We start from the raw sequence: 26,010 nt of genomic DNA, 5'->3' as shown, positions 1-26,010 counted from the left end.
AATGAATGAATGAAAAATATGCTGTTTTAAATGCTTTGCTGCCACAGTGGAAAAGTGCTGACTGCCTAAAGCACACCGGCAACACAGCAGTAGCAACTGCCCATGCCAAGTCTCAGAGCAGGAGTGCAAAACAGCTCCAGGGAAAATGCTTTATAAAGCCTATTAACAAGGAACTCCCCTCCCCCTGCAGCCCTTTCAGCAGCCCCACTGACTGACTGCCGGGCCAATTCGGGAGCCTCTAGGTCCCTCCCAGGGTTGCCCAGAGATTCTGCCTGGCAGCAGCCGGCTGCAGATGGCACAGGAGGACCCAGAAAGGAGGGGTAGATGGATTGAAACATCAAAAATAGGCAAAACTTTGTTGCCTTGTATTTGTTTGGGTCTCTGTAGTGAACAAATATAAAGCGACAAATATGCAACGAATTGGCAATTTTTGACAAATATTGTGATTTGTGTTTTGATTCTCTAGTGGGCAGCCTACTGGAACTCTTGAGTTGATTCCCTAGCTTTGAAATGCCATGTTGTGGGAGATTTATCTTAATTTCTTTCACAATGCCATTCTCTTCCTGGCTGAATAGCTTTTAGGTCCAGCTTGATCTGACATACTGGATAATTAAGTGCATATTTTTGGCCTGTGTTTCAGCATTTCATTCCCAATGCAAAGCCCACAGCCCAAGCAGAGGCACTCTCCAGAGGACTGTACCCTACGCTCCTTTTGGTGGTGGTGAGGGGAAATATTTAGATTAGGTCCGATTTTGGGATATGGAGTGCTTACGGTTCTATTGCAAAATTGGCAGGGAGAAAGAAAGACTATCAGTCTATTCAAGGTGAGCCTGGATATTGAAAGACCACACAGCAGATTTCTGTGTCTCTTTGAGAATCTGTGTCTTTTGTCTAAGGCAAGGAGCAGCTCTCTGGATTTCAACCAGCTTTGCATTGTAAGAAATGGATACTCGTTCTTTCTCCATTCATGGCTATGGACAGTCAAAGAGTATCTGCAACAGTTTTTCCAAGGGAACATATTGCAGAGTTTCGAATTTCTGATAAAATTCCTTTTCTTTACACAGTAGAAGTACAGGTATGCACAAAGGAGAATAGCTACATGTTCCCGGGGTCTAACCGCTTCTCATTAACTGGCACTTAAAGTCTCAATAACTCTAAGACATTGATAGGACAAAGAATAAAAAAACATTTCCTCTGTTACAACAGCAAACAATTGCCATCAACAGAGAAAAGAGAGGAAAATAACACTTAGCAGATAGGTGGGTCTCTCTGAATTCAAAGGCTGGAAGAAATAGTTAGTGGTGAATAGATAGACATTCAGTTCCAGTTCAGACAAACTACAGACAAAGTGTTAAGTTGCAATTAAATATCCAACAGATCAGGGGAGAAGCTACATTGTGCTGTGCTAGCATTATTGATGTACACTACAACAACACAGCATGTCTGTCTGTGTAGATCACAATAATGAATAAATGGAGATTTAGTTGTCAGGGGGCAAGTGCAGAAATGCATGTCACAGTCTGATACCTGCATATCCATTAACCGCAAAAAACAACACCTGACCAAAGTCTTAGATTTCCGTACTTCTTTCCCTCCCATCCTTGTGTTTTCACAGATTGATTCCCACCTAAAACATTTGTCATGGATAGAAGAAAAATGTTGTCTATGCTGTATTGAATGTCCCGCCCTGGATAAAGCTCCCTCTGTGCAAAATAGTGTGTGGCAATGCTGTTGGGGGATCATGATAAGGATACTTAGCATTTGTTTATATGGTGCCTTCCTGTGGTCATAGTGCTTCATAATGATGGTAGACAAATCTGCCTTTTGCTTTCCTTCTGGGAAATGGGAAAAACGAATCAAAATTCTTACTGTTCCAGTCCAAGGTGCACCTCTTACAGTATCTCTGTGTACTTGTTAGCATTATCATTTCCCATATTGCAGGTATAAATGGGGGCAATGGAGAATGAGCTTGCCTTAGGTCATCAGGTGAGTTCATGGTAAAGGCAAGACTTGGACCAGAGACTCCCCAAGTTCATTGTCTTGGCTGTCGTACAACATTAGGAGTAGACATATTGTTGTCTTTTGGATATTGTTGTATTGCAATGCTCCTTACCTTTCGCAGTTGACTGCCCTGCCCTGGCCTTATGGTAATTGTTGTCTAACAACATCCAAAGGCCTTAAGGTTTCCCATCCCTATAGTACACCACTGGGGTGAGAACAAAGAGCTTGTGCATCTACAATACATTGTTCTAGCAATTTGATATTAGTTTAAATCCCATGGCTCCATCTTATGGAATGCTTGGATTTCTGGTTTGATAAGGGACTTGAGATTCTGTATTAGAGAACTGTAATGTGCTTACCAGAACTACTCTGGATCATGCACAGGCAATCATAGAACCGAGCCCCATTCCACTCAATGGGTGACCATGGCTACCATCTCATTACTTCTCTCCTTTTTTCTTTTTATTCTCATTCAGAGCTGTGGAGAGAGCTTTTTTTCTGTACTCTTCAAAATATGATGATAAATCCAACTCTGTACATGTTGACAACTTTACCAGTTTTGCTTGTTCACCGACTTGCAATGTCTTTCCCCATCCCATAATCCTCCTTAAAAAAAAAGTATAACGAGCCAACAAAATCAGTGAAGTCAGTGACAGCTCAAAAGATGCTACAGTTCATTCTTTCTATTGTCACTTGCTTTTCAGCTGGATCATTAGAGGAAAGGGAAAAGAAAAGATGCTCGTCTTCTAGGAAATCAACAAAAGGCATGGTCAGAATGTTGACACATTGAAAATCCACATTCTACTAAGTTATCCTTGCAGCCTTCCAAGCCAGGGAATGTCAGACAATTTTTGGTTCACCAAAGGGGTCTAGGATGTTGGCATTTTTGTGATCTATTAAAAATTCCTTTTTTAATAAAGATTTCATTGATTGAAAACTTATACAAAAGTTGCATTTGAGCAAACATTTCACAGATTTGTGCTGGTAACAATACAGTTTACTACAACAACCCCTCAACCAAGACACCAACCGACCAAAACATTTTAAACAACCAGGATATATGAGGATTTCCTCTCCTGTTCTAGGCCCTTTTTTAAAAAGCTGTGACAATTTGTATAGTTCTAGCACGTGCTGGAAGAAGACTAAGCAGGTGTGGATGAGGTTCTCTCCAGGAGAGGGAGAGAATTGGCAGTGGGCTGCAAACTTCTCCCCTTCCCCATTACCAGAGCAGTAAGGAGAGAAAGAATCAATCAGTCAATCACCCATCCACCTCTACACCTGCCCCACGCTACTGTAGAGCTATTCAAGGGAAAGAGGCCATACTTCTTAAACTTTGGAGATTACTAAGTCATAGGGTTGCCATGTAAGAAACATATAACAACATGCTGACACAGGTATCAGTCTTCACATAGAGCAGGCCTGGGTATTGGCTTTTTATAGACACTGTGTGAACATCCCCAGTTGCTCCAGTGTAGCCCACTAGATTGTCTTCCCATATACTATATTTTTCCATTTATAAGACACCCCCATTTATAAGACTTTTCTAACTCAAAAATTAAGAAAACTTAGCTTTGAATATTCAGCCTCTGGGCTCAGAACACTCGGACATTAGGAGTCCCTGTTGAATCTGAGCCAACAGGCTCCACCTCCAATGAGGTGTGTTTCAATTGGTTTGTACATCCCTCTGAGAGGGATGGCATAGGGTTGTGGGGCACTGGTGTGGATTTGGGGGTTGGTGTACCTTATTCAGTTTTTCTGTCCCCTCCCTTGTGGTTCACCTGTGCCTCTTTCACCTTTCAGGGGTTGCTTGTATGTTTTAAACAATCAAATATGGGAGTGAATTATATATGCTCAACCCTCAGAGATCAGGGGTTCAACATATGTAGTTCACCCCCAAATTTGAGTAAGGGGACATCTCCTCTGTTCTGGGCATGAAACACCTATGTCTAATGCTATATCTGCTGAACCTTTCTTCCTAAATTGTGATTCACAACATCTGATAATAAGGAAAGCATACTGGATAGAAACATGACATAAGATTAATAACAGATACAGATGAAAACAAAAATACTTGTCTTGTCAAAATAATTAATAACAATTGTGTTATTAAAATACAATTGAATTATGGAGGGTGAAGACTTGCAAAATTACTCACTGTACAATTGTGAGCTACAAATTAAGCAAAATTGCTCAAATAATGCAAATAATATTCTAATGCAAATAACATGAATTGCACAAAATAACTTCTGCTTGCTTTGTTACATGAACGTTTAAGGATTAGAATCATCTGTGGTTGTTTGTATGTTTTAAACAATCAGCTAACCATTCTATGCTTGAGTATACAAGACAAAAAGGGAGGTTATGCAAATTACAAGAGACCTTTTGAGAAAAAAGGTTTCTTATCTTACTCTGACAAGGCCTTGTAAATTCCTTGTCTAGTTAATTGAGACAACTTAAATCTACAAGAACAAAGAATTTAGCAAGTATTCTTAATTTCACTAAGCTTGATATGTGCATTTTCTTTCTCCTTCCCCTTCCTCATACTATAGATAAAGAAGATGTGAAGTGAGGTTCCCAAGTATCAAGAGTGTGCTCAAGCGTCCACCATCTTTTCTGCCCACCAGTTCAACTGGGAAATGTCTACTTGTGATCGTGTTCTTTTCCACCTGCTGTTTCACATAGGACTACTCACTTTGTTGTATTCCAGACCTGAGTCCAGAGAATAATAAAGAATTAGAATGGATGTGATTAACTCTTGACCTGCAAAAGCATACCAAGGTATGAAGCATTGTCAAGATGAAGGTCTTGTTCCAGGATAGTGCTTATAAACAGAAATAAAGTTATATCTCTCTCTTTCTTTCTCTCTCCTCCTCCCCCTTCCTCCCCCCCCAAAGGCTAGTGTTGCAGCGGTAGAGCCACCAAGAGACAACTTGTACACGATAGCTCTTGGTCCCTGGGCTGAAGATTTCAGGACTACAATGGAAGAAAATGTGTTCAGTGTACAACAGATTCAGCCCAATGTCATCTCGGTGAAGCTCTTCAAGCGCAAGGTTGGGGGCCTTGGGTTCCTGGTTAAGGAACGCATCAACAAGCCACCAGTTATCATCTCTGACCTGATCCGTGGAGGGGCAGCCGAACAAAGTGGCCTTATTCAAACAGGAGATATTATCCTGGCAGTCAATGGAAGGCCACTAGTTGATACGAACTATGATACTGCTCTGGAGGTCCTGAGGAGCATTGCCTCGGAGACCTATGTCGTTCTTATCTTGAGAGGCCCAGAGGGTTTCACCACTCACCTGGAAACAACCTTCACTGGTGACGGGACACCCAAGACTGTCCGAATCACCAAGCCCCTGTGTGCAACTTCAAACTTAGTCAGCCTACCATCTGACCCAAGTTTCCACACCAAGGACAAAGAGCAAGGGACAGACTGTAAAATGGGTGGTTCTGTGAGCTCTCGATGTACCCGAGAGAATGGGCAAGGAGGTGAGACTTTGGCGCATGTCAATGGCATGGTGACTGACACTGTTGCTGGGGACTCCCTTAAAGGAACCCAAGAAGTTTCTGATTGTTGCCTTAACGGCAGTGTCGAAAACAATGAACTGCTAAAAGAGATTGAGCCAGTACTAGACCTCCTAAAGAACAACAGCAGTGAGGTCAGTGGAGATGCGCAGTCCAGGACAGAAACAAAAGATGCAGAGGTCCAGGTGGACAGGTAGGTCCCTTCTGTATCATTGGATATATTTGACGTAATATGTGTTCTGGGTACATGTCAAGGTTCCCTCTTAAGGTGTACGCCTATGCGACTCCACCTCATCTGTGCAGCTTTCCTCCTCCGCCATGCAGTGATTGTTTTCAGCCCCTTTGGTTCTGGTCACGATGCAACCCCCGTGTGCACGGGGCGGAGTCACATGTTCACCCACACAGGGGTGAAATCACACAAGATAGAGGGGAGCCCCACCCAGCTGGCTTGTAAATTAGAGTGTACATTGGTACAGGTATAGATTCTGTCTGATAATTACAAAAGAGTCCACTGTCTCAGCACAGCAATGCTGCCCTGTTCTAAAATGAGTAGATGTTTAGCAATAACCTGGTAAACATGTGCTGAGCTGACATTTAAAACCGGATCCCCAGATTTGGTCTCTTAGAAAAGAGAACAAAAGAGTAGAAATAATAAGGGCTAAAAAAGAAATTTTAAAAATGACTGTCATGGAAAAATTTACATAAAATGAAAAACAATTGTTTCCAGAGATTTCTATTGGCAGCCTATATATTTTAATGTACAGTGGTGCCTCGCATTACGAGCGCTCCGTTTTACGACGAAATCGCTTCACGTTGAAGGCTTTGCAATCGCAAAAGCAATTGCAAAACAATGTTTCCTATGGGGGAATTTCGCTTTGCGATGATTGGTTCCCTGCTTCAGGAACCGATTCTCACAAAGCGATGATTTTCGGCCAGCTGATCAGTGGTTTCAAAATGGCCACCAGGTTAAAAACGTGGCTTCCCGCTCTTTTCTGGGATGGATTCCTCACTGCACAGGCAGCGAAAATGGCCACGCTATGGAGGATCTTCGCTGGACGGTGAGTTTCAAGCCCCTAGGAACACATTAATTGGGTTGTAATGCGTTTCTATGGGCTTTTTAATTTCGCATTACGGCGTTTTCGTTCTACAGCGATTTCGCTGGAACGAATTAACGTCGTAATGCGAGACACCACTGTATTTATAAAAGTAGAGTATAGCATTGTTACACTAATAGCTAAATAAATTGTCTTTTCCCAAACTCCAGATCTCTTTCTGAGATATTAAACAAAAATGCAAGAAAATATTCAACTGTAGTTGCAGCCACGTCTACTCCAGGAGAGTTGTGGAGGGACCAGGTCTGTAGACAGAAAATGAGGTCTGTTGCTGGAAGCACTGGTGCGGCAATGGAAAGTTTCTGGTGGTGCTCAGAAAAGTCATTGGAGGGTAATGCCAGCAAAATGTTGTGGCTGGCCAGAGTGGGTCCAGTTTAGCACCATTGTAGCCCGTTTCATCTCAATGGAACAAGGAAAAAGCTTTAAAAATGACAACAGAATAAATATCTACTTTCACTGTAGGAAGCCAGCAGAGTTTCTGGTGGCATGCATTCTCTCCTCTATAAGGTATCTATGCCTATGGCCATTGCTTTAAAAAAAATCTTCCTTAGCCTCATTCAGAACCAAAAAGCGCTTTTGTTTTGTTACACTTGTGCTTTAAAAATATCTCACCTACCTTGTGGGTCTAAAAATCAAGGTACAGTGTTTGGGTGTTGAGTTCAAGGTCAATCTCACTTCCACTGGGTACCTTCCAGATGTGTTGGCCTAAAAGCCCTCTGGTTAGCTGGCTGGGCTGGGAAAAAGGATAAGATTTGTAACCCAGCACATCTGAAGGACGTTAGGTTATGGAAGGCAATTTTATAAATGATTGGCTCCTCATCATAAAATGTCGACCCATGCCTGGAAAATAGCAAGTCTTATATGTTTCAATCAGTTCCAAGCTATAAGATGTGTGATGTAGTTCCCTTTCTGAAGTTAAGTCTGTTTTGGGGTCTAGTCATTTTTTTTCCTATGGCAAGGTAAGCAGGCTGGGATGAATTCAAAATTCTGCGTATGCCACCTTGAGGAACAACGTATAGATGCAATATCTGAAAATCCAGTTAACACAAAACATGATCCTTTTACAGCATTTGAGTGCTTAGTCGCAACATTGAAGATTCTGCTAGAGTTCAGCATTTTCATATTGCTGAAGACGGTTGTATGTGTGTAAAAATTGCCATGTTGTGCTGGGGCTCTCTTTATTTAAAATGGGGATCTCGTTATTTAGCTCAGTGTTGGCTTATTCTGTTCTCTTGTCTGTTACTCCCTAGAGGTTTTTAGTGATCAAGAGGAATATAAAGAAATAAAGTAAGCAAGTATGCTAATGAGCCTGCAGCTGGAAATTGTTATCTTCCATCAAAATGTGTAATATTTCATAAATAACTTGTAATGGTTAGTCAAGATTGGGGAAACCATAGGAAACCTTAGTAGAATAAAAGCTTGACTTTCTGCAGAGTCATTAACTCAGGGATGAGCAGTGTGTTATAAGATATTATAAGATTTCCACTCAAACCATCCCTCACCATTGGCTGTGAGGGATTACAGTCTGACAACATCCGGAAGGCTGTACACATTCCTCACTTCTGGTCTGTAAGGTACAAGGAATTAAAAAAAAATGTTGGCCTTTTTAAACAGTATACTGTATTTGTACCACCTTGGGTCCACTAATGTCCTGATTAAGTAAAACAGTTTTATATCTGAGCACAGGGATAAGTGTAAAAAATGTTAACTCCAAGCATATATCCCCATATAAAGGGACCCAGAGAAAGTTTGCCAGTGATAAGACCTAGTGAGGAATATCAGTAGACCAGATGTGGAAAGATTTTTATACTGTTTATTTTAGATGGAAAATTATTGTTTTTTTCTTCCCACAGCTAGGAAGATATGAGCCAACCATTCCATCACTGCTCCATGCAGTTATGTAATTGAAATATTCATCATAAATGCTTGATAGTTAGCAGTTCTGGCTACTATATGATCTATCAAATATAATGAATGAAAATTAGTCAGCTTCTGATACATACAAGGTCAGGTTGTTCTCACTGAAGTTTTGGGTGTACTTATTGAGGTTTTGCAATGACCTGTGGTTTTGTCTGTTTTAAAGCAAATGATTAGAGCCGAAATGAGACAATAGCTCTGCAGTGGTGCTATTCTTCTTGTTTGTGTCATTCAAAATGTACCAGCATATTGATTTGGACAGAAACAAGAGGAAAGCTTGACAGCATCCAACTTTCCATCATGCAGTATTGTTATAATTGGGGTCAATTCAAGAAATGTTGGTGAGTGAGTGGGTTAGAAAAAAACAAGTGCAGAAATGTAGAAAACAGTATTCTGTAGACCTATAATTACTCTGAAGTTTGGAAAACATTTCTTTTCTTCTTCTTTTTTACAAATCCCGAAGTCCCCCCATACAGCATGAAATGTAATGTATCGGACGTAGGTAACACAGGTAACCTCTGTGTTAATGTTTAACTAGATGTTCATTGAATGCAGATTCCCTGTGATAAATACGTTATCCCTCCTCAGTTATTTCCTCAGAAATGCATGTTTTAGTAATAGGACTTACAATTTAAGCCTATGCTTACCTTCTAGTCTTTAAGCATTGAAAAAAAAAACCACTTAATGCAAAATACATGAGGATAAGTATGTTCTGGGACAAACATGTCTGTCACTACTTCTAAATATGTATTAAATGTATAATTTGTTTAACTTTTGATACTTTGGACTTCATGGACTTACTGATTGGGGGTGTATCTTTCAGTGTAATTTTACTTAATTCTAAATAAGATAATGGTTTTACAAGGGTCCTTTTTGTTCTTTCTGGTGAGTTTGGGACATATACCATATTTGCCGGCGTACAAGATGACTTTTTGGCCCTGAAAAACAAGGCTCCCAGTGGGGTGTTCGTCTTGTACGCCGGGTGTATGTCCAGCAAACCCTCCCTCTCTCCCAGCGAAGTCACTTACCTGGTAGTAAGACCAAGTAGAGCCCCGCTTCTAGCCTGGGAACAGCCTGACTCTAGCGCCGAACAGCTGACTGTCGGAACAGCAGAGAGGCGACAGCCATTTTGAGATGCGACCACATGGCTGCTGCCTCTCAAAATGGCTGCTGCCTCTCCAAAATGGCTGCCACCTCTCTGCTGTTCCTTCTTCCAGCAAACCCTGGCTCTCTCTGAAAAGGAACCAAAAGGGGCAAAAGGAACTCTCCCCATGATGCAGCCAAAGCAGAATCACGCATGCGGAAGAGGGGGTTGTCTTATACAGCAAGTATATAACAAACTCTACATTCTGAGTGGGAATGTTGGGGGGTGGTCTTATACGCCCAGTCACCTTATACACTGGCAAATACGGTACATCTGACCAGAAGTCACCTCTTAATAACCCCACTGACATTATGCTGCCTTTACACCAAGTCAAACTGTTTCTCTACTCTACTAGTATCTAGCCTAGGAATGTGGTGGCAGCCAATTTACACATGTATGAGCCTTTCTCTGTCACCTGGTCTCTTTAACTGGAGACACCAAAGATGGAACCTGGGAACTTGTGCCTGCAACATAATCTTTATTTTTTACATACTAAACAAGAAACTATAGAAAAGGATTTTTTAAAATTGCTTGTCCCAAAGAGATTTTGCACATTCATAAGACCTTTTCTTTGTACAGGTGTTTTCCCCCCGAACAACAACTTTTGCTTAGTTGCAACCGATTTTTTTTTAAAAAATAGAAGAATTAATTGTGTCGGTTGTATCTTTGTGAGCAGCAAGCCTTCCTTTTGATATGTATTGCGGGTTTGCTTAGCTTTAGAAAGGGGAAACACGTTAGAGACATTTTATGTAAGTTGTACAAACTGCAACTTGGTGTCATCCTCTTATGTGGATGATGAAAACACTCCTGGTGGTTGAAGGTACCTTGATGGGGATGCCAAATTGTCCTTATAAATGAAATATTGGTAAAACTTTTTAAGATAGGGTCACTGTCATCAGTGCTCCCCACTTCTCATTCATAAATATGAGATTTAATAATAGTTCCTTATATTGACTACCAGCCTCTGTAACTATCGAGAACCTTCCACTATACATACGTATTAGAGTCTGCATACTTGTATTTATAACAAAACACTTTGCCTAAACAAATACTACGGCTACTGTTTATGATCCAAATAATGCAATTCACAAAAGTAATTCTTAAATACTAATTACATTGTTTATATTAAATGTTTATTACTTATTTTATTTAAAGAAATCTTATACCACTCTTCAACCAACAAATGTTCCTATTCCACATCGAATTATATTCGTTTGCATTATCTCTATCCTTCTTCTAGGGCTGAAATTGTTGACCAGTGACTCTTTTCTTTCTTATCTTGTGCCTCTTCTTCCTAATTGACTTCCATCATCTTAAGCCAAGAAGTTTCCTCAGAGATCCTTCTGCTGGCTGCCAAGAGGGGGTATTGGCACCCCCAATGAGGTTTTCCTTTCTTCTCACAGGAGAAGACAGTTCCTCAGAAACCATTATTCTGGCAGCTGGGAGGGGGTAGAATATGGGCCTCCACTGTAAACTAGGTGGTAGCAGTTTGCTAAGCTTCCTCTCCTTCTTCCCCATCACCTTCAGACAAGATGGTTCCCCAGAAGTCTTTGCTGGCAGCTACAAATAATGAGGCCATCACTGAAGAGACTCTGCCATCCTCTCAGGGTGACATAGTTCCTCAGATGCCATATTGATGATGCTAGAGAACAAGAGGAACTTGAAATTTATTTTCGCTTGTGTATAAATGGAAGTTCGTTCTCAAAGGTTACTTAAAGTGTTTCTCGTTCATGGTCTGCATGTCTTTAAAAATATGCAGTTAAAGCAACATTGACTAATAATGCCAAGTAATCAATTATTGTGGCCCTCATTTCATACATTTTTCTTAAGAAAAATATCTCCTCAGTCATAGTGATATACCTGAGCATTTGTTGGACCTTAATCCATTTTTAAAAAAACAGCTTGTTGGATTGTTTCAGGTGCCTCTCTCAAATTGCTGTCAAGCAGCTTCTGATGTTGCTTCTTTTCCCCTCGTAACTGAATGACAAGGGAATGTGATCAAAGCTTCTAGTAATAATTCCCTCTATGCTCCAGGCCTTATAAGCAGCTTTATTGTCACCAAAGCTGGCAGGGCAGAGAGAGGAAGCCTCAGTGATGATTATCACAGCTTTTGCTCTGGAGAGGTAACACTCCGAGCTAGTGAAATGGTTGAGCAACATTGGGATGTGTAAAAGCTGGCTAATTCAGGCAGGCTGGGAATAGATTCTTTCAGGCTGGGATGGGAAAAGGGATATGTACCTTAGGAAAAGGGGACAATCCTTGAAGTAGGTCATTTATTTTAAAACAATAAATAAGCATTGCATATGAACAAGGGTGGGTATACGTGCTGAAAAAGAATATTAAATTTCTATAGCAATGCTAAGCCAGCTTTTGCAATGAGGAAAACTATTTCTTCCTCCACATAAATTATACAAATAATATCTTTTGTTTTGCATAATATATTCTGAGAAATACCTGTGTAAATCCTTACTATGTTCTAGGAGTCTAAACTGGGCTGTTGCAGGGTTTGGCTATTTCTTACAGATGTATTTGTTTGTTTGTTTGTTTGTTTGTTTGTTTGTTTTATTTATATCCCGCCTATCTAGCCAAATCAGGACCACTCTGTGCGAGGCAAAATCTTCTCTGTTACTCAGAACAGTTACTGTCTTTAGTTTTATGCAGTCAATTCTTAGGTAAAGGTTCCCCTTGACATTTAGTCCAGTTGTGTCCGGCTCTAGGGCGCAGTGCACATCCCCATCTCCAAGCCATAGAGCCAGTGTTTGTCCATAGACAGTTTCCATGGTCATGTGGACAGCGCAACTAGACACAGAACACTGTTAACTTCCCGCCGTGGTGTTACCTATTATCTACTCACATTTTTACATGCTTTAGAACTGCTAGGTTGGCAGGAGCTGGGACAAAGTGACGGGAGCTCACTCCGTCGCATGAATTCGATCTTATGACAGCTGGTCTTCTGACCTTGCAGCACAGAGGCTTCTGCGGTTTAACCCGCAGTGCCACCATGTCCTCCCGTTCTAAGACCATATGCCTTAACATACCATGTTACTTACAGAGTATTACTGATCTTTGGAAGAAACCACAATCAATCTTGACCATCTTCGAGAAAAACAACTATTTGGTACGTATTTTGAGGAATGATATATCAGTGTATCATGAAGATGGATTATAAACCATCAGAAATATCACTCCAAATGGGCCTGCAGCATGTCACCCTGATTACTACTTTATACTTACTCACAGTACTTCAGCTTTCACCAGAAAATGTCTTCCGATCAGTGGCTTACTGCTTCTACGGGGCACCATCATCTTCATGCCTGGCATAGAAATCACACACGCACACACATACACACACAACACACCACACACACACACACACACACACACACACACACTCCCAACAATAACTACATTTCTCATTAATATTAATAGTAACTGTCATAGTAATAATATAGATTAAATGATTCACCTTCAGTTTCTGTGTTCATTTCCTATTATTAAAGTTATTTTTAAAATAGTCTCAAAATAGGTACTCCAATAAATCTTTAAATCTGCACTTTCACTCAAGATACTGTATGTATTTAAGTATGTTTTTCCTCTCTCAAAATACTATTTAAATACATTTATAAAGTCAGGATGGACATGCAGACCTGTTGAACTCTGCACAATTGTTCAAAAGTGGTTGTTTTGGAATTTCCAAAGATAAAATTCCTCAAACTCTCTTACTCTTAGTTTAGTTTAGTTTAGTTTTTTTTTTTTTCAAATTTCTGGACTTCCAGGAAAGTAAGCCACATTAGTCTATTGCAGCAAACTTTTGTAGACTGAAGTGGATTGCACTCTGCCCCCTTTCCAGACATGTGGACCAGAAGCCCTATAAATCTTATCCAGCAACTTCTTGCATAGGTGTCCTCTTGTTGAGGGCACTGTATAAGGGAAGGCTGGCCTGTTGTAAAAGCTTTGCTGGTTTCTAAGGTCCCACTGAATCTTTTCTGAATTTTTCTTAGTGGGCAGGGGGAAAATACAAAGGGGTCAGAAGATATGGGTGAATATGAGTGTGTCTACGCTGTAAAAGTTAATAGCATTTCAGTAATGCAGTACTTAAACCACTGTGGTTCTATCTTGTGTACTTGAGAGTTAGAATTTGGTGCTTTGCTTCAGAGGAACTGTCTAGCATTGAATTGTGAGTCCTTCACCAAACTACAAGTTCCAGTGTTTGAAGGAACAAAGCCATATCAGTTCAGGTCGTATCAAGGTCCTATAACTATATACTGTAGACACACTTCTTTTTGAACAAAAGTATGGATTTTTTTTCTCCATTCCACTGATCGTATATACAGTGTACCAATTTTGGGCATCCACTGATTCAGAGGACTAGGTGAACGATACAACTCTGTACCAATTGGTCTGCATTGATCCCCAGTCATAGTACTTAGAAATACTTTATCTTCTCATGTATATGCAGGTACACATACATACACATGTACAAGTACACACTGGTGGATATATATATGTGTGTATTAAGGCTGGAGAACCTGCATACACGTAATATAGATGGACACACATGCAAATACAAATTGAGTATATTAAATGCCAAACTTTAGAAAGATCTGTTCTTAATATCAGAGTATAAGCATTTGGCTTTCAGAATAATATTTATGTTAATCCCCTCTGTTAAGACCAAAATGCCAGCAGAGGTTCATTGATTTGTAATCTTCAAGTACCAAACGTAGGCTGAGATGTCAACATAACTGAAAACCTTGAAGTACTGGCTAAACCTTTTTTTCAAAGCACAGATACAAGTACATGCTAGACGATGGGCAAGATGACAAGCAATATCTTTGTTTCCTGCCCGCAGGAGGCACTGGGAGACATTTCACTCCCTCTAGCTATCTAATTTGAGTAAAAATAGAGTATGGCTCATTCAGTGCCCACTAACCTTGTTCTATTTTTGCTCCTCTGCCTAAAGAGGGTTGTCACTTTCTGTCTCCCTTACCAGCCGCCAGCGCTTTGATCTAGACCTGTTCCATCTTTTCCTCATGGCTCCAGGAACCTTTATAATAAGGGTAGTTCTATACAGAGAACTCTAACAGTAGCGACTGAAAGATATTGTCCAACTTTTGCATCTGTTTTTTCCCCTTAATGTATATCTCCCAATAAGGTTCTGTAACAACAGGCATACATGAGCTGCCCATCGTCTCATCAGGGAGTGTGACTGGAGAAACTGAATTAGGCTTCCTCAAGCTTCTCTTGGGATTATGTCACTCCATAATCGAACACATCCTCACATTGCAAAGTTCAGGAAAACTGGTGGCGGTACTGGTGGAAAGAAAACTCTTTAGCAGGTATTCATCACCTAATATAGTGATGGGCAACCTGGTGCCCTCCTGAAGCACACTGCCTGAAGAGGGGTGCATATTTCTGAACTGTGCGCAGAGACTTCAGCCAATTAGTGCGTATGTTCGTTCGTTTAGTCGTTCAGTCGTGTCCGACTCTTCGTGACCCCATGGACCAGAGCATGCCAGGCCCTCCTGTCTTCCACTGCCTCCCGGAGTTGGGTTAAATTCATGCTGGTCGCTTCGATGACCCTGTCCAACCATCTTATCCTCTGTCATCCCCTTCTCCTCTCGCCTTCACACTTTCCCAACATCAAAGTCTTTTCCAAGGAGTCTTCTCTTCTCATGAGATGGCCAAAGTACTGGAGCCTCAGCTTCAGGATCTGTCCTTCCAATGAGCACTCGGGGTTGATTTCCTTTAGAATTGATAGATTTGTTCCCCCTACAGTCCAGGGGATTCTCAAGAGCCTCCTCCAGCACCACAATTCAAAGGCATCAATTCTTCGGCGGTCAGCTTTCTTTATGGTCCAGCTCTCACTTCCATACATCACTACAGGAAAAACCATAGCTTTGACTATTCGGACTTTTGTTGGCAAGGTGATATCTCTGCTTTTTAAGATGCTGTCAAGGTTTGTCATTGCTTTCCTCCCAAGAAGCAGGCGTCTTTTAATTTCGTGGCTGCTGCCTCCGTCTGCAGTGATTATGGAGCCCAAGAAAGTAAAATCTGTCACTGCCTCCATATCTTCTCCTATTTCCCAAGAGGTGATGGGACCAGTGGCCATGATCTTAGTTTTTTTGATGTTGAGTTTCAGGCCGTTTTTTGCACTCTCCTCTTTCACCCTCATTACAAGGTTCTTTAGTTCCTCCTCACTTTCTGCCATCAGAATGGTATCATCTGCATATCTGAGGTTGTTGATATTTCTTCCGGCAATCTTAATTCCGGTTTGGGATTCCTCCAGTCCAGCCTTCCACATGATGTATTCTGCATATAAATTAAATAAGCTGGGGGACAATATACAGCCTTGAGTGTGTATGTACAGGTGCAGAAAAAGTGCAGGTTTGGGAAAATGCATACAAAAATACACATGGATTTCTGTGCAGCAAGGAGAAACACACACACACACACATCCAGCCACAGAGTTTAATAAATAAAGCTAAATACAGTATTATCAGCTATCCAGGGTGTTAGCCTCAAGCTAGATGTGGTATGGTTTGGGGTAGAGTTGAAAGGTGACATGGACCAGTAAAGTATGACAGAAAGGACTCTGTTTATGAATCTGTCTTCTGGAATGGTTTTAATGGAAGGGCCTGAGGGAACTACTTAGGACTCTGTGAACTATGATTGGGTACTTCCTGAACTTTTGAATCCTTATTACACATTGTTACTGACTGTAATTCTTTTAATGGTCTGAATCTAAATGATACTCCTTCAAATACTCCTTGTTGGTTAGCTGGTTACATTCCAAGACTATTAGGCAGAAGTGAGTTGGCAAAGTTTTATGTTTGTCTGAAATACAGATTGAAGCAGTTTACAAATACAGTCCTCTTGTGTCTTTGAGTAAATGTGTGTTTGAAGTGAAAAGCAGATGTGGAGGCTATAAAGCCCAGTACAAAAGTAAGAAGGGCCCCTTCCCATCTTACCATTGTTTTGTCCCACAATCACCCTAAAAGGTGGAGATCTTTGCATCTTTTTCCCCATGGAAAGAAAAACAATGATGTTCATTTTTCTGGACTACCTTTTTTGCAGCTGAATATTTGGAGAGCTTTGGGAAGTTGTACTACAAAAAAAAAAGCTATGCCCTGAGATGTATTTTGTTTTCCGACTTTACATATTTGGGTTTTGTGTTCTTATGTAGGAAGTCCTTTCTCTTTTTGCTTAGAACATTTCAAACTTGTTAACTAGAGGCAGGCATGCAGGGAAGGATTGCTTTCTTCTTCTTCTTCTTCTTCTTTGATTCTCATGGTTAGAGCCAAGTGCCACCTCTTAAGACCCAAGTAACGTTTACAGTTTAAAGGGGCTAGTAGTCTGCATTTCTACCCCCATCCTGAATTGTTACATCAGATCAGCTTATTTTCCTATTTGATATGTTCGTTCCTTCACATGACTTTAGAGCAGGCTTGTCCAACCTGTGGCCCGAGGGCCGCATGCGGCCCAGGTCGGCTCATAATGCGGCCCAGTGCAATTTTTTATTTTTAAAGAAATTCCAAAGTTTAAAGTTACACTGCCGGCACTTGCGGCCGGAATGCGGCTGGGGCACGTCACAATGGTGGGGGGGGGAGAGGGAAGGAAGGAGCGGGAGGGGAGGGGGGCTGCCTGGCTGCATTGCGCCATCCCCGTCAATAGGTGGACCCCCTCCCGGCCCCATAAAGCCGCCGGAGTCGAAGCTGGCAGCCGCTGCTGTCTGAGATCACAGCTGCCGGTAAGCGCGCTTGGAGCGGGGCTGCGGAGGATGGCTAGGGCTGCCCCCCCATGTGGCCCAAACCAAATTTATGTGCGGCCCAAACCAAATTTTCATCTTCTAATGTGGCCCAGGGAAGGTAAAAGGTTGGACACCCCTGCTTTAGAGGGAACACCCACTGCTTCCGTATTTTCCAAAACCTACTGTGGAATGAGAACCTAGTGCTGAAGAAAGAGTCATTCATGGGCCTGTGAAGACGTTTAGGCCTGAAGCACCTGGCAGAACTCTGTGGGCGAGAGTCAGGGCAGAGATTGTTGAATGCCTCCTGGTATACTGGCCAGATGCCAGTGTAAGGTCTAGTTGTACCATCAGGCCAAAACTGTTGGGCAGAAATCTAAGCCCCCTCCAACAGAATAAATAGGAGGAGCCCCACCCAATGAAGCAAAGCTGACTTAACTGCATTTTACAGTAAAAGAAGTACAATACGTTGCCATCTAGAGTGGCGTGGCTTATAGGAAGTCCCAAGCCTGTAGGAGAAGTCAAACGCATTGCCGTTTAATCAGTGGCAGCATGTTTAGGTCCCGAGACTAAAGTTACATAACTTATTTGGGACAAATTACAATAAGAGACAAAGCTAGATAGTACATAAGTTTACATTATAGAATTCTGTTCTGTGTACAAGTGAACGTGTGTTTAAATTGAAAAGTAGCTGTGAATATATGAAGTGCATGAGAAGAGTAGGTGAGAATGTTTAATGCAACGCATCACATCCTACTATTGTTCTGCTCAACATATTCCCATCATTATTATATACCGTCAAGTCAATTTTGACTTATGGCAGTCCTTTTCAGGGTTTTCCACGTAGAGAATATTCAGAAGTCATTTCCCATTCCCTTCTTCTAGAGGCGCCCTGGGACTGTGCAGCTTTCCCAAGGTCACACAGGCGGGCTCTTCCCCCAGAAAGCACAGGGAGGAATTGAAATCCCAACCTCTGGTTCTGCATCTAGATATCTAAACCACTGAGCTGTCCAATCAGCATCATTATTCCAGGACCAACATAAAAATAAAATACAGATCCGTACTTCTTTTTCCCTAACAAACAGAATATGAATTTGAGTGACCAAATGATGGGGGAGGAGTCGGCCTCAGTAGCATAGCGTAGGTTGCCAGTACCCGGGGCAAGGCAAGTGCAGTATTGTGCCCCCTCACCCATGGACTGTTAGCACGGCAGTCTTCTGGTCTTCTCCTCTCTCCTTCCCAAAAAGGTCTGCCACTCTCCTCTTCCATTCCGCCTGTGCACGGCGCTCTTTGCAAAACACACCTGGACACTCGCTGAGCGTTAGGCAAGGATGCCCCACGCCCTTCTCTCCGGCACTTCACCTCCTTCCTGCCTGAAGCAGGTTTGTAGGAAGAGGGGAGAGAGGGAGACCAAAAAAGGAAGCCCAGGCAGCTCCTCCGATCCCTTGCTTGCCTGCCCGCCCGCCCACTCTTCCTCTGCTCCCCCTCCCCTAAACTTGTGAGACACTTCAAGCCCGAGAAAAGAGACATGACTTTACCTTCGGGAGCCACCGCCACCACTGCCCCCTCCCTTTGCAGCCACTCAAGCAGGCACCCTTTAGTGCATCCTGGCTGACACTCCAGTTTCAGAGCTGCCGCCGCCCCCCGCCCCCCCGTTGCTGGCAGTATTTTTTTCTTTCAAAATTTTGCACCTCTAAGACTTTTGAGGCCAGGGCAACTGCCCCTTTGGTCAGCCCCCTCTTGGGTCTTTCTCCAATAAAACAGAATGTTCCACCGGCTGTTCTCTTGTGTGTCTGTTTATGTACTCGAGTAGTAGAGAGACAGTTGGGACAGATTGACCACTCTGATTCTAGCAGCTAAAGCCCAAATCAGAAGGTGGCGCTGCTGAGCACTTGCCAACTCTGGGTGGCGGGGGAGACAATACATTGCTCCTCCTTGCTATCACTCCCTGTTATCTTCTGAGCAAGAAGTGACAAGTTTGAAACAAATGGAGAGCCAACTTTGTCTCTTCGTTCATTCCTCCTTCTCCTGAATGGTTGGGACTAGGGGGAGAAGACATGTGAGTGAGCAGCGATGAGGAGGAGACAAGCTGGGGGAGAGACTAAGTGCATATTACCATTGTTCAAGGTTAGTTACTACCCCTACACATTGATTCATAACATGGATTGTTGTCAATACCTTTTGTACAAAACATGACAACATTTGTGCTTTGGGCTATTTTCTAGGTAGGTAGGCAAATTGGAAGAGAGAGAGATTATTTAACTGCTAAGTTTCCCTATAAGGGCTGGCATTCATTTTGTTGCTACTACTACTGGTTTTATATACCTCTGGGATTTCCATGTTTCTACTTATATTTTGTTTCTTGTTTCATATTCAGACTTAGTCCTGTTTAGCACAGACCTGTTGAAATGACAAAGGTTTCAGTAACATTAATTTCAGTGGGTCTGCTCTGTGACGACACCTGAACCCAACCCATTAATCTCTCAAAAGGAAGAGATTGGTGGGTCATCTTTAAAAAAAAAAAACTTGATTCCTCCTTTCCAATTCCAGTGATGTCTAAAGAATTTGCTGCAGTTTAAACTTCCACAACCTGCACCATTCCAAATGATATGTACTTGCAGTTCTATGATCCCTTGTCAATGGCCAAGTTAACTGGAGCTTAGGTGAGCTGTGGCCCAAAACACTTAGAGGACACCAGTTTCATATAGTTGCTACTGTGTTTCAGAGTGGAGAATACCTTGAACTCAACCTGTGCTTGGTAACACACTTATTCTTTCAGATGTTCGTCATATGACCCTAACGAGCCTTCACTTCCAACCAAGATTCAAATCTGCACTGTGCCATCTAAATGATCCTGTTTTGCGGAAATCGCTTCTTGCTTCATCTGCTCTTGGTTTCACAAGCTCTCATTTTCTAGTGCTTTTCCCGTCACAGCACGAAACCATTATTGTGTTGTTCTCTTGAAGTCAGGGCGGTGTTGTCCTTGACTTGCATTTTAGCTGTGGGTGTGGCTTTGCTTCTCTCTTTCTTTGTCTGATCAAAGCCATGTTTTAGCTGGGAAAGGGGCCATTTCCTCCTTCTAGAAGATGGGAACCGTGCCATTCCATTAGAAGGCTCGGTCCCACCCCGGTCCCTCTTGAGCTGCAAGTCTTATTTTGAAATACAGCTGAGACGTGTTTCCTGCACCTTTTCACCATACTCACCCGTGTTGGGATGCGTAGCTGAGAAAATAATCTGGAAGGAATAGGAAAGTGATATGCCATGTTTCATTCAACCTTTCTTTAAAAAACTATTCTTGACCCAAAAGTTTTCATTAAAGTGGTTCCAATAATTCCTGTCAAATTAAATCAGAAAACGACCGTGTGGTCTCCAAAGAATACAAAGGCAGAATCAGGTGATACCTCAATTAGACTACTTAAAAAAAACACAAGCTTTCAATGATAATTCATTTTCCTCATGCTGTGCACTAAATTTTTGTGGGTAGTTCCAAATTACTGTATCTTTTACTAGAGTCCCAAAGTTTTATAGCCATTGTTGGGGCCAGGTTAGCAGTCCACAAAAAGCTTGTGCACGGTGTATGTGTGAGTGTGATTTCAACTCTTTCTCAGCCTGTAGTCTGGAACTTATCGATTCAAAGGATTTCTGTTGGCCTGGGAAAATCAAAGTAACTAGAAGCATGGCAAACCTCCATCTGAGTTGGGATTAAAATTTTGTTTAGCCACCAAGAACAGCCAATTTTAGCCAAACCAAAGGGAATGTATGCGAAAGATGGTGTTGGAGGAGCACTGTCCCACACCGTAGCCTTTGATCTCTGATGTTCCTCAGAGGTCCACGTAATCCGGGACATTGTTTAACATCTATATATACCAAATCTTTTTCTCCACCTCACAGTCTTTGGCAATGTTGTATTCACAGTCATTTGTTGGTCATCTGGTGTCCAGGCAACACAATTTCATAGAAGACCACCTGAGCAGGCCTATCAATAGCATGCATGATTGATTCTTCTTCATGTTTTCGGTGATTCGCACATATGGATTCTTATACAGATTGTCATTTACAGTTTTCTAGTACCTTGTAGCCTTTTGGCAGAAACCCAGCCCTCATCCACCTGTCATTGCGTGTCCCAACATTCTGACCTTTTAATTCCATTTTATCCCTTTTTATCCTTTATCCAGTGAGTGATTGGTAATGAAAGGAGCCTTCTTGAGTGAAAACAAATTTCATAGGCTAATATCCCTTTAATAGCTTACTTCATATATGAGTTTTTCCTTCTTATTGCCTTAAAAATGTCCTCCATGCCCCTCTTCAATCAATGTATAGTCTGTAAGGATAAAACAACCATCTTAGACACAAAAAGTGTTTGTTTGGCATTGGGGAGGCTTACCTCACCCAGCCGTGTTCTGTTTGCAGAAGCCCACCGAATCCATATGACAGCTGAAGTTGATAGTGTTGTGTGTGATGTGATCATAGGAGATAATGGCAGACAGAACACCTATTGTCTTGGATGTTACAACTAATAGTGACATGCAGTGTACAGTATGGTAAACGTAGGTTCTGAATGTAAAAGAAGGGCAATCCAAGTTAGATGCCGGTGTGTATTACTTTGCATACTACAAAATCTGATTAAACCAGCCCTTGCTGTATTTGGAAAATCCACCTGCTCATTCTGATAATGGGGCCCTAGACCTCTTTGCTGATGACCTCACCAACATTAGAAATCCCATTGTCCGTAGCTTTCATGCTTCTGGTACTGGGTTGCCTGATAATATCTAAAACATCCAAGAGAGTTTCAATCCAGCAACATCTAGAGGTTGCCTTAGGACATGAAAATCATGTTGTCTTAGAGCAAACAATGACTTAGTCCAGCAGACGTCTGTCTCCAGACATGGTCAACTAGTGTTCAAACAGCCACTGGCAGTAGATTTGATGGCTTGTTGACCCTGCTGTTCATATGTAAAATGGGGATAATTGTAAACTTGCATCAGAAGATAATAGCTTGCTTTTCACTGTGTCAGATTCCTGCTCTATCTACCTGAACACACAGGTTAGGATCTCTTCTCCAAGATGTTTCCCTATGTAGAGACTACCTGTGATCTTCTACGTGCAACAGATGTACTTTGCAACTGAGCCACAGACCATTCAGAGATATAACATATAAAAGGATTATCAGGTTATTTTATATTTATTATGGTGGTGGTCATATGCTCAATTTACAAAAGGTTCTAGTCTTTACAATGGCTGGAACTGGTGAACCTTGTTGGAGTTTTTTAAACAAAGGTTGAATGGCCTCACGTCACGGATGCTTTAGCAGTGGATTTCCTGCTTCTGCAGGGAGTTGGACTCAGTGACACTTGGGTCATTTGCTCTTTAGTTCCATGATTATAAACATTTAAGGTCAGTCAGTATTGCATCCATTCCGAAACTGTGACTGAAAGGGAAGCTTGCTAGAGAGGTGATATTCAGAGTCGTGATTTTCTGATTCATTTTTCTATATCTTGTCCAAACAAATAGAACTTCTTGGGACTGAATAAGATAAATAAACCTGTCTGTTTTTATGTTAAAGTGGCTTTTATTCAAAAGCGCACAGCTTGGCCATTGTAAATCTTTATGCAATCAAAGGAAATATGCTCGGATCAGTGTCGTACTTAGCCTTAAAAATGAACAATGAAAACCTGGGTCGAAATACAAGCTTTTATGTCAGCAGCATTGTTGGTGATTGCCTATATGTAGGATTTTGTTTTGTTTTTAAATATATTGATATAATGGATTAGCAACCACCCACTGCTATGAGACTTATTCAACATGCTGCTGTTCATAGACATCTGTAAATTATGTAAGGAAAAAGTCATTTTAATGCTGGGAGACGCACTGAAACACATCCATGACAAAGGCTGTTGGGGTGTAGAAGCAGCAGGTCGATACAGAAGGTTCTGACTTTCATCAGCTTTCCCACCTTTCCTGTTTATTTATTTTATTATTTATTACTCTTCAAGTGGGCGAAGGCAGTGCATATTGGGGGGTTCCCAAACTTCAGCCCCTGATCTGTTTCGGTGTGCTTGCTATCACTCTCAAGGCATTTTCCCTCAGACCCACACTGTTCTTCCTGCCTCAAGTGGCACCATCTTCCATTTTTCCTGTCTCTTTCTTTAAAAAACACAATACCAACATTGTTTCTCCTGTCAGCGTCCTCTTGGTCTTCCTCTCCATACTAGCATATTGGCCATTTTGGGTTCTTTGTGTGTCAGCAGAGCGCAAGTGTCCATACCACTGAGCTTTCTTACTCCCCCTCTGAGTGCATTGTCATGTTGAAAGTTATACAGTGGTGGCTCAACTTACGAACGTCCTTACTTACGACCATTTGGAGTTACGACCAGCTCCAGCTGCAAAATTTTGCTTATACTTGCGACCGGGGCTTCCACTTACAAACAGAAAAAGGCAGGGGGAAAAGGCGGGAAATTCAAATTTCTAACTGTAGGTGATGATGAGGCTGCTTCTTTGTAGCTCTTTCGCCCCAGCAGTTAGTGTGCATCGTCGTCAGAGGCTTGGGACTGCCTCCTTCTGCTTCTGAGTGAGCTTGTGTGTGTGTTTGCAGGGAGGCTTCAGGCTGCCTGGTAAGGTAAGGTGCTGTTTTCTGCTTTTTAAGAACTGTTCTGGCTGTTTTTGCAGGATGGCTTTGAGCTGGGGGGGGGGTTATGTTTCTGTGCTGTGATGGGTCTTGTTTTGTTTTTTTTTTTGGCTTACTCCCCCACATTTCCGATGGGTCTTGGGGGGGTTTGGTTGCTTTTTGGGGGTTTTGCCCCCATTTCTGTTGGGTCTTGGGGAGTTTGTTGCTTTTTGGGGGGTATCCGATTTCTGCCCTGCATGCTTCCCTTGCTTTTTCCCTTGTTTTCTTTGCATTTCCGACCTGCCCCCTTTGTTCTCTGTGCATTTCCAATCTGCTCTGTTTGTTTTCTTTGCATTTCCAATGGGTTTTGCATGCTTGATTGCTTTTCTTGCCCCCCCCCCCTTCGGCTGGAAGGTATTAATCACATTTCTCATGGGTCTTGCAGTAATTTTTTTTTTAAATGGTGATTTTTTTTTCCTTCGGCCATAACGGATTAATTGCATTTCAGTGCATTCCTATGGGAAGTTGTGCTTATGACCATTTCGAGTTACGTACATCTTCTGGAATGGATTATGGTCATAAGTCGAGGCACCACTGTATGTGTGTTCAAGGAAGAGAAAGCAGCCATGTGTACAGGTGATGTCTGGCCTGCTTTTGCAAAAAAAAAAAAGCCACCTTGGGTCTTTTTAAGAAGAAAGGCAGAGTAAAAATATTTTATGGAGGGATGAATGGATTCATGGATGGTAATTTTGCAGGAAAGGATCCAAGAGTTTGGCATACTAAACATTTCTTGAGATTCCACCCATCAAGGCTCCCCTAAGTGTCTTTGAAGGAGGTTGCTGCTTGAGGCAAAAGCATTCTTTCTTCCTCAACAAGAGCTGGTTGTTCTGACTTTTTGCCTTGCTTGCTCTAGCCTTTCTTTCCCTACCCACTCCAGCTAGGAGTCTTCTCATTCACCTGTGATTGCAAGAGCTGGCGAGTGGCCCCTTGAGTTGAGAGGGAAGAAGCAGGGAGGTTTATGGGATTCCACTTCCCACACCTTCCCCCAGCCAAGCTCCCTTCTCCTTGGCTGCCATTCTGATTCTCATGACTGAGGTTTGGCTGGCAGGCAGTGGTGTAGTGAATTGAATCACTAATTTGTCAATTCGTATTCGTGAATCCATCACCCTGACAAATACGAATCAATGGATTTTAGTGATTTTTGTTTTATGGTTTTGTTGAGCTACAAAATGACACACAAAATGCACCAAGATTGGGTTTCAGATTTCCAAGTTATGCAACTGCAAAAAAGGTCCCCCCCAGGAAAGTCGCCACCCCCAGTACCTAGAGACACCAAAATTACAGAGTCCCATAACTCTCCTTTACAGTATCTTCCAGTTTGGTGAAGATTGGATTTCTCCAAGCCAGCTGCTACAGGGCATTTTCTTGCGGTTACCCAATTTTGTGGGTGTATAACTTGGATGTCTGAAACCGAAGCTTCACCAAACCTGGAGAGGTTGTTGAAGAGAGCCATGGGAAGTTTCCCTGTGATTTTGGTGTCTCTAGCTGCTAGAGGGGAACATTTTATAGTGTTTCAAAGGCAAAAATGAATTAATAATTCGATTTGTCAATTCATCAGAAAAAAATGTTACTTGTGAACCGTAAGCCTTAGTGGGGAAGGGAAGAGTTAGACCCCCTAAAACTAGACTTCTCATAATTTTATTTATTTGAGGATAATATTGAAACTTCAGCGATGTCTTGCTAAAAATTCTCTATGTCTGGAAAAGAAAGTGCCGTTTCAAAGAAATGAAAACTTGCAGATGAGCATTGTTTCTTTATTGCAAAATGGACTACTGACTACTTATTTGTTTTAAACAAGGATAGAACAGTTTGTCTGATATGTCTTGAAATGGTCTCAGTATTAAAGGAATACACTGTTAAAAGGCACTTTGGATCCTGTCACAAGAGCTACTCCATATCAAGG

The 26,010-nt window shown here is 41.9% G+C and overlaps 1 protein-coding gene across 5 annotated transcripts in view; it reads left to right on the top strand.

Moving 5' to 3' along the window:
• The window catches only part of NOS1 (nitric oxide synthase 1), a 203,345-nt gene that overhangs the window by 57,515 nt on the left and 119,820 nt on the right, over positions 1–26,010 (top strand). For 3 of the 5 annotated variants that reach the window (XM_072983603.2, XM_072983602.2, XM_072983606.2), the window contains exons 2-3: positions 4,551–4,779; positions 4,896–5,716. In XM_072983603.2, coding sequence (XP_072839704.2) covers positions 4,980–5,716 — 737 coding nt within the window. In that variant the 5' untranslated portion in view covers positions 4,551–4,779; positions 4,896–4,979. The remainder of the gene's footprint in view (positions 1–4,550; positions 4,780–4,895; positions 5,717–26,010) is intronic. The other 2 variants (XM_072983605.2, XM_072983607.2) reach the window with 2 other exon arrangements.

The sequence above is a fragment of the Pogona vitticeps genome, chromosome 14, assembly GCF_051106095.1.
Source record: "Pogona vitticeps strain Pit_001003342236 chromosome 14, PviZW2.1, whole genome shotgun sequence".
In the NCBI taxonomy this organism is placed as follows: domain Eukaryota; kingdom Metazoa; phylum Chordata; class Lepidosauria; order Squamata; family Agamidae; genus Pogona; species Pogona vitticeps.
This window is presented reverse-complemented; position numbering and strand designations above follow the sequence as displayed.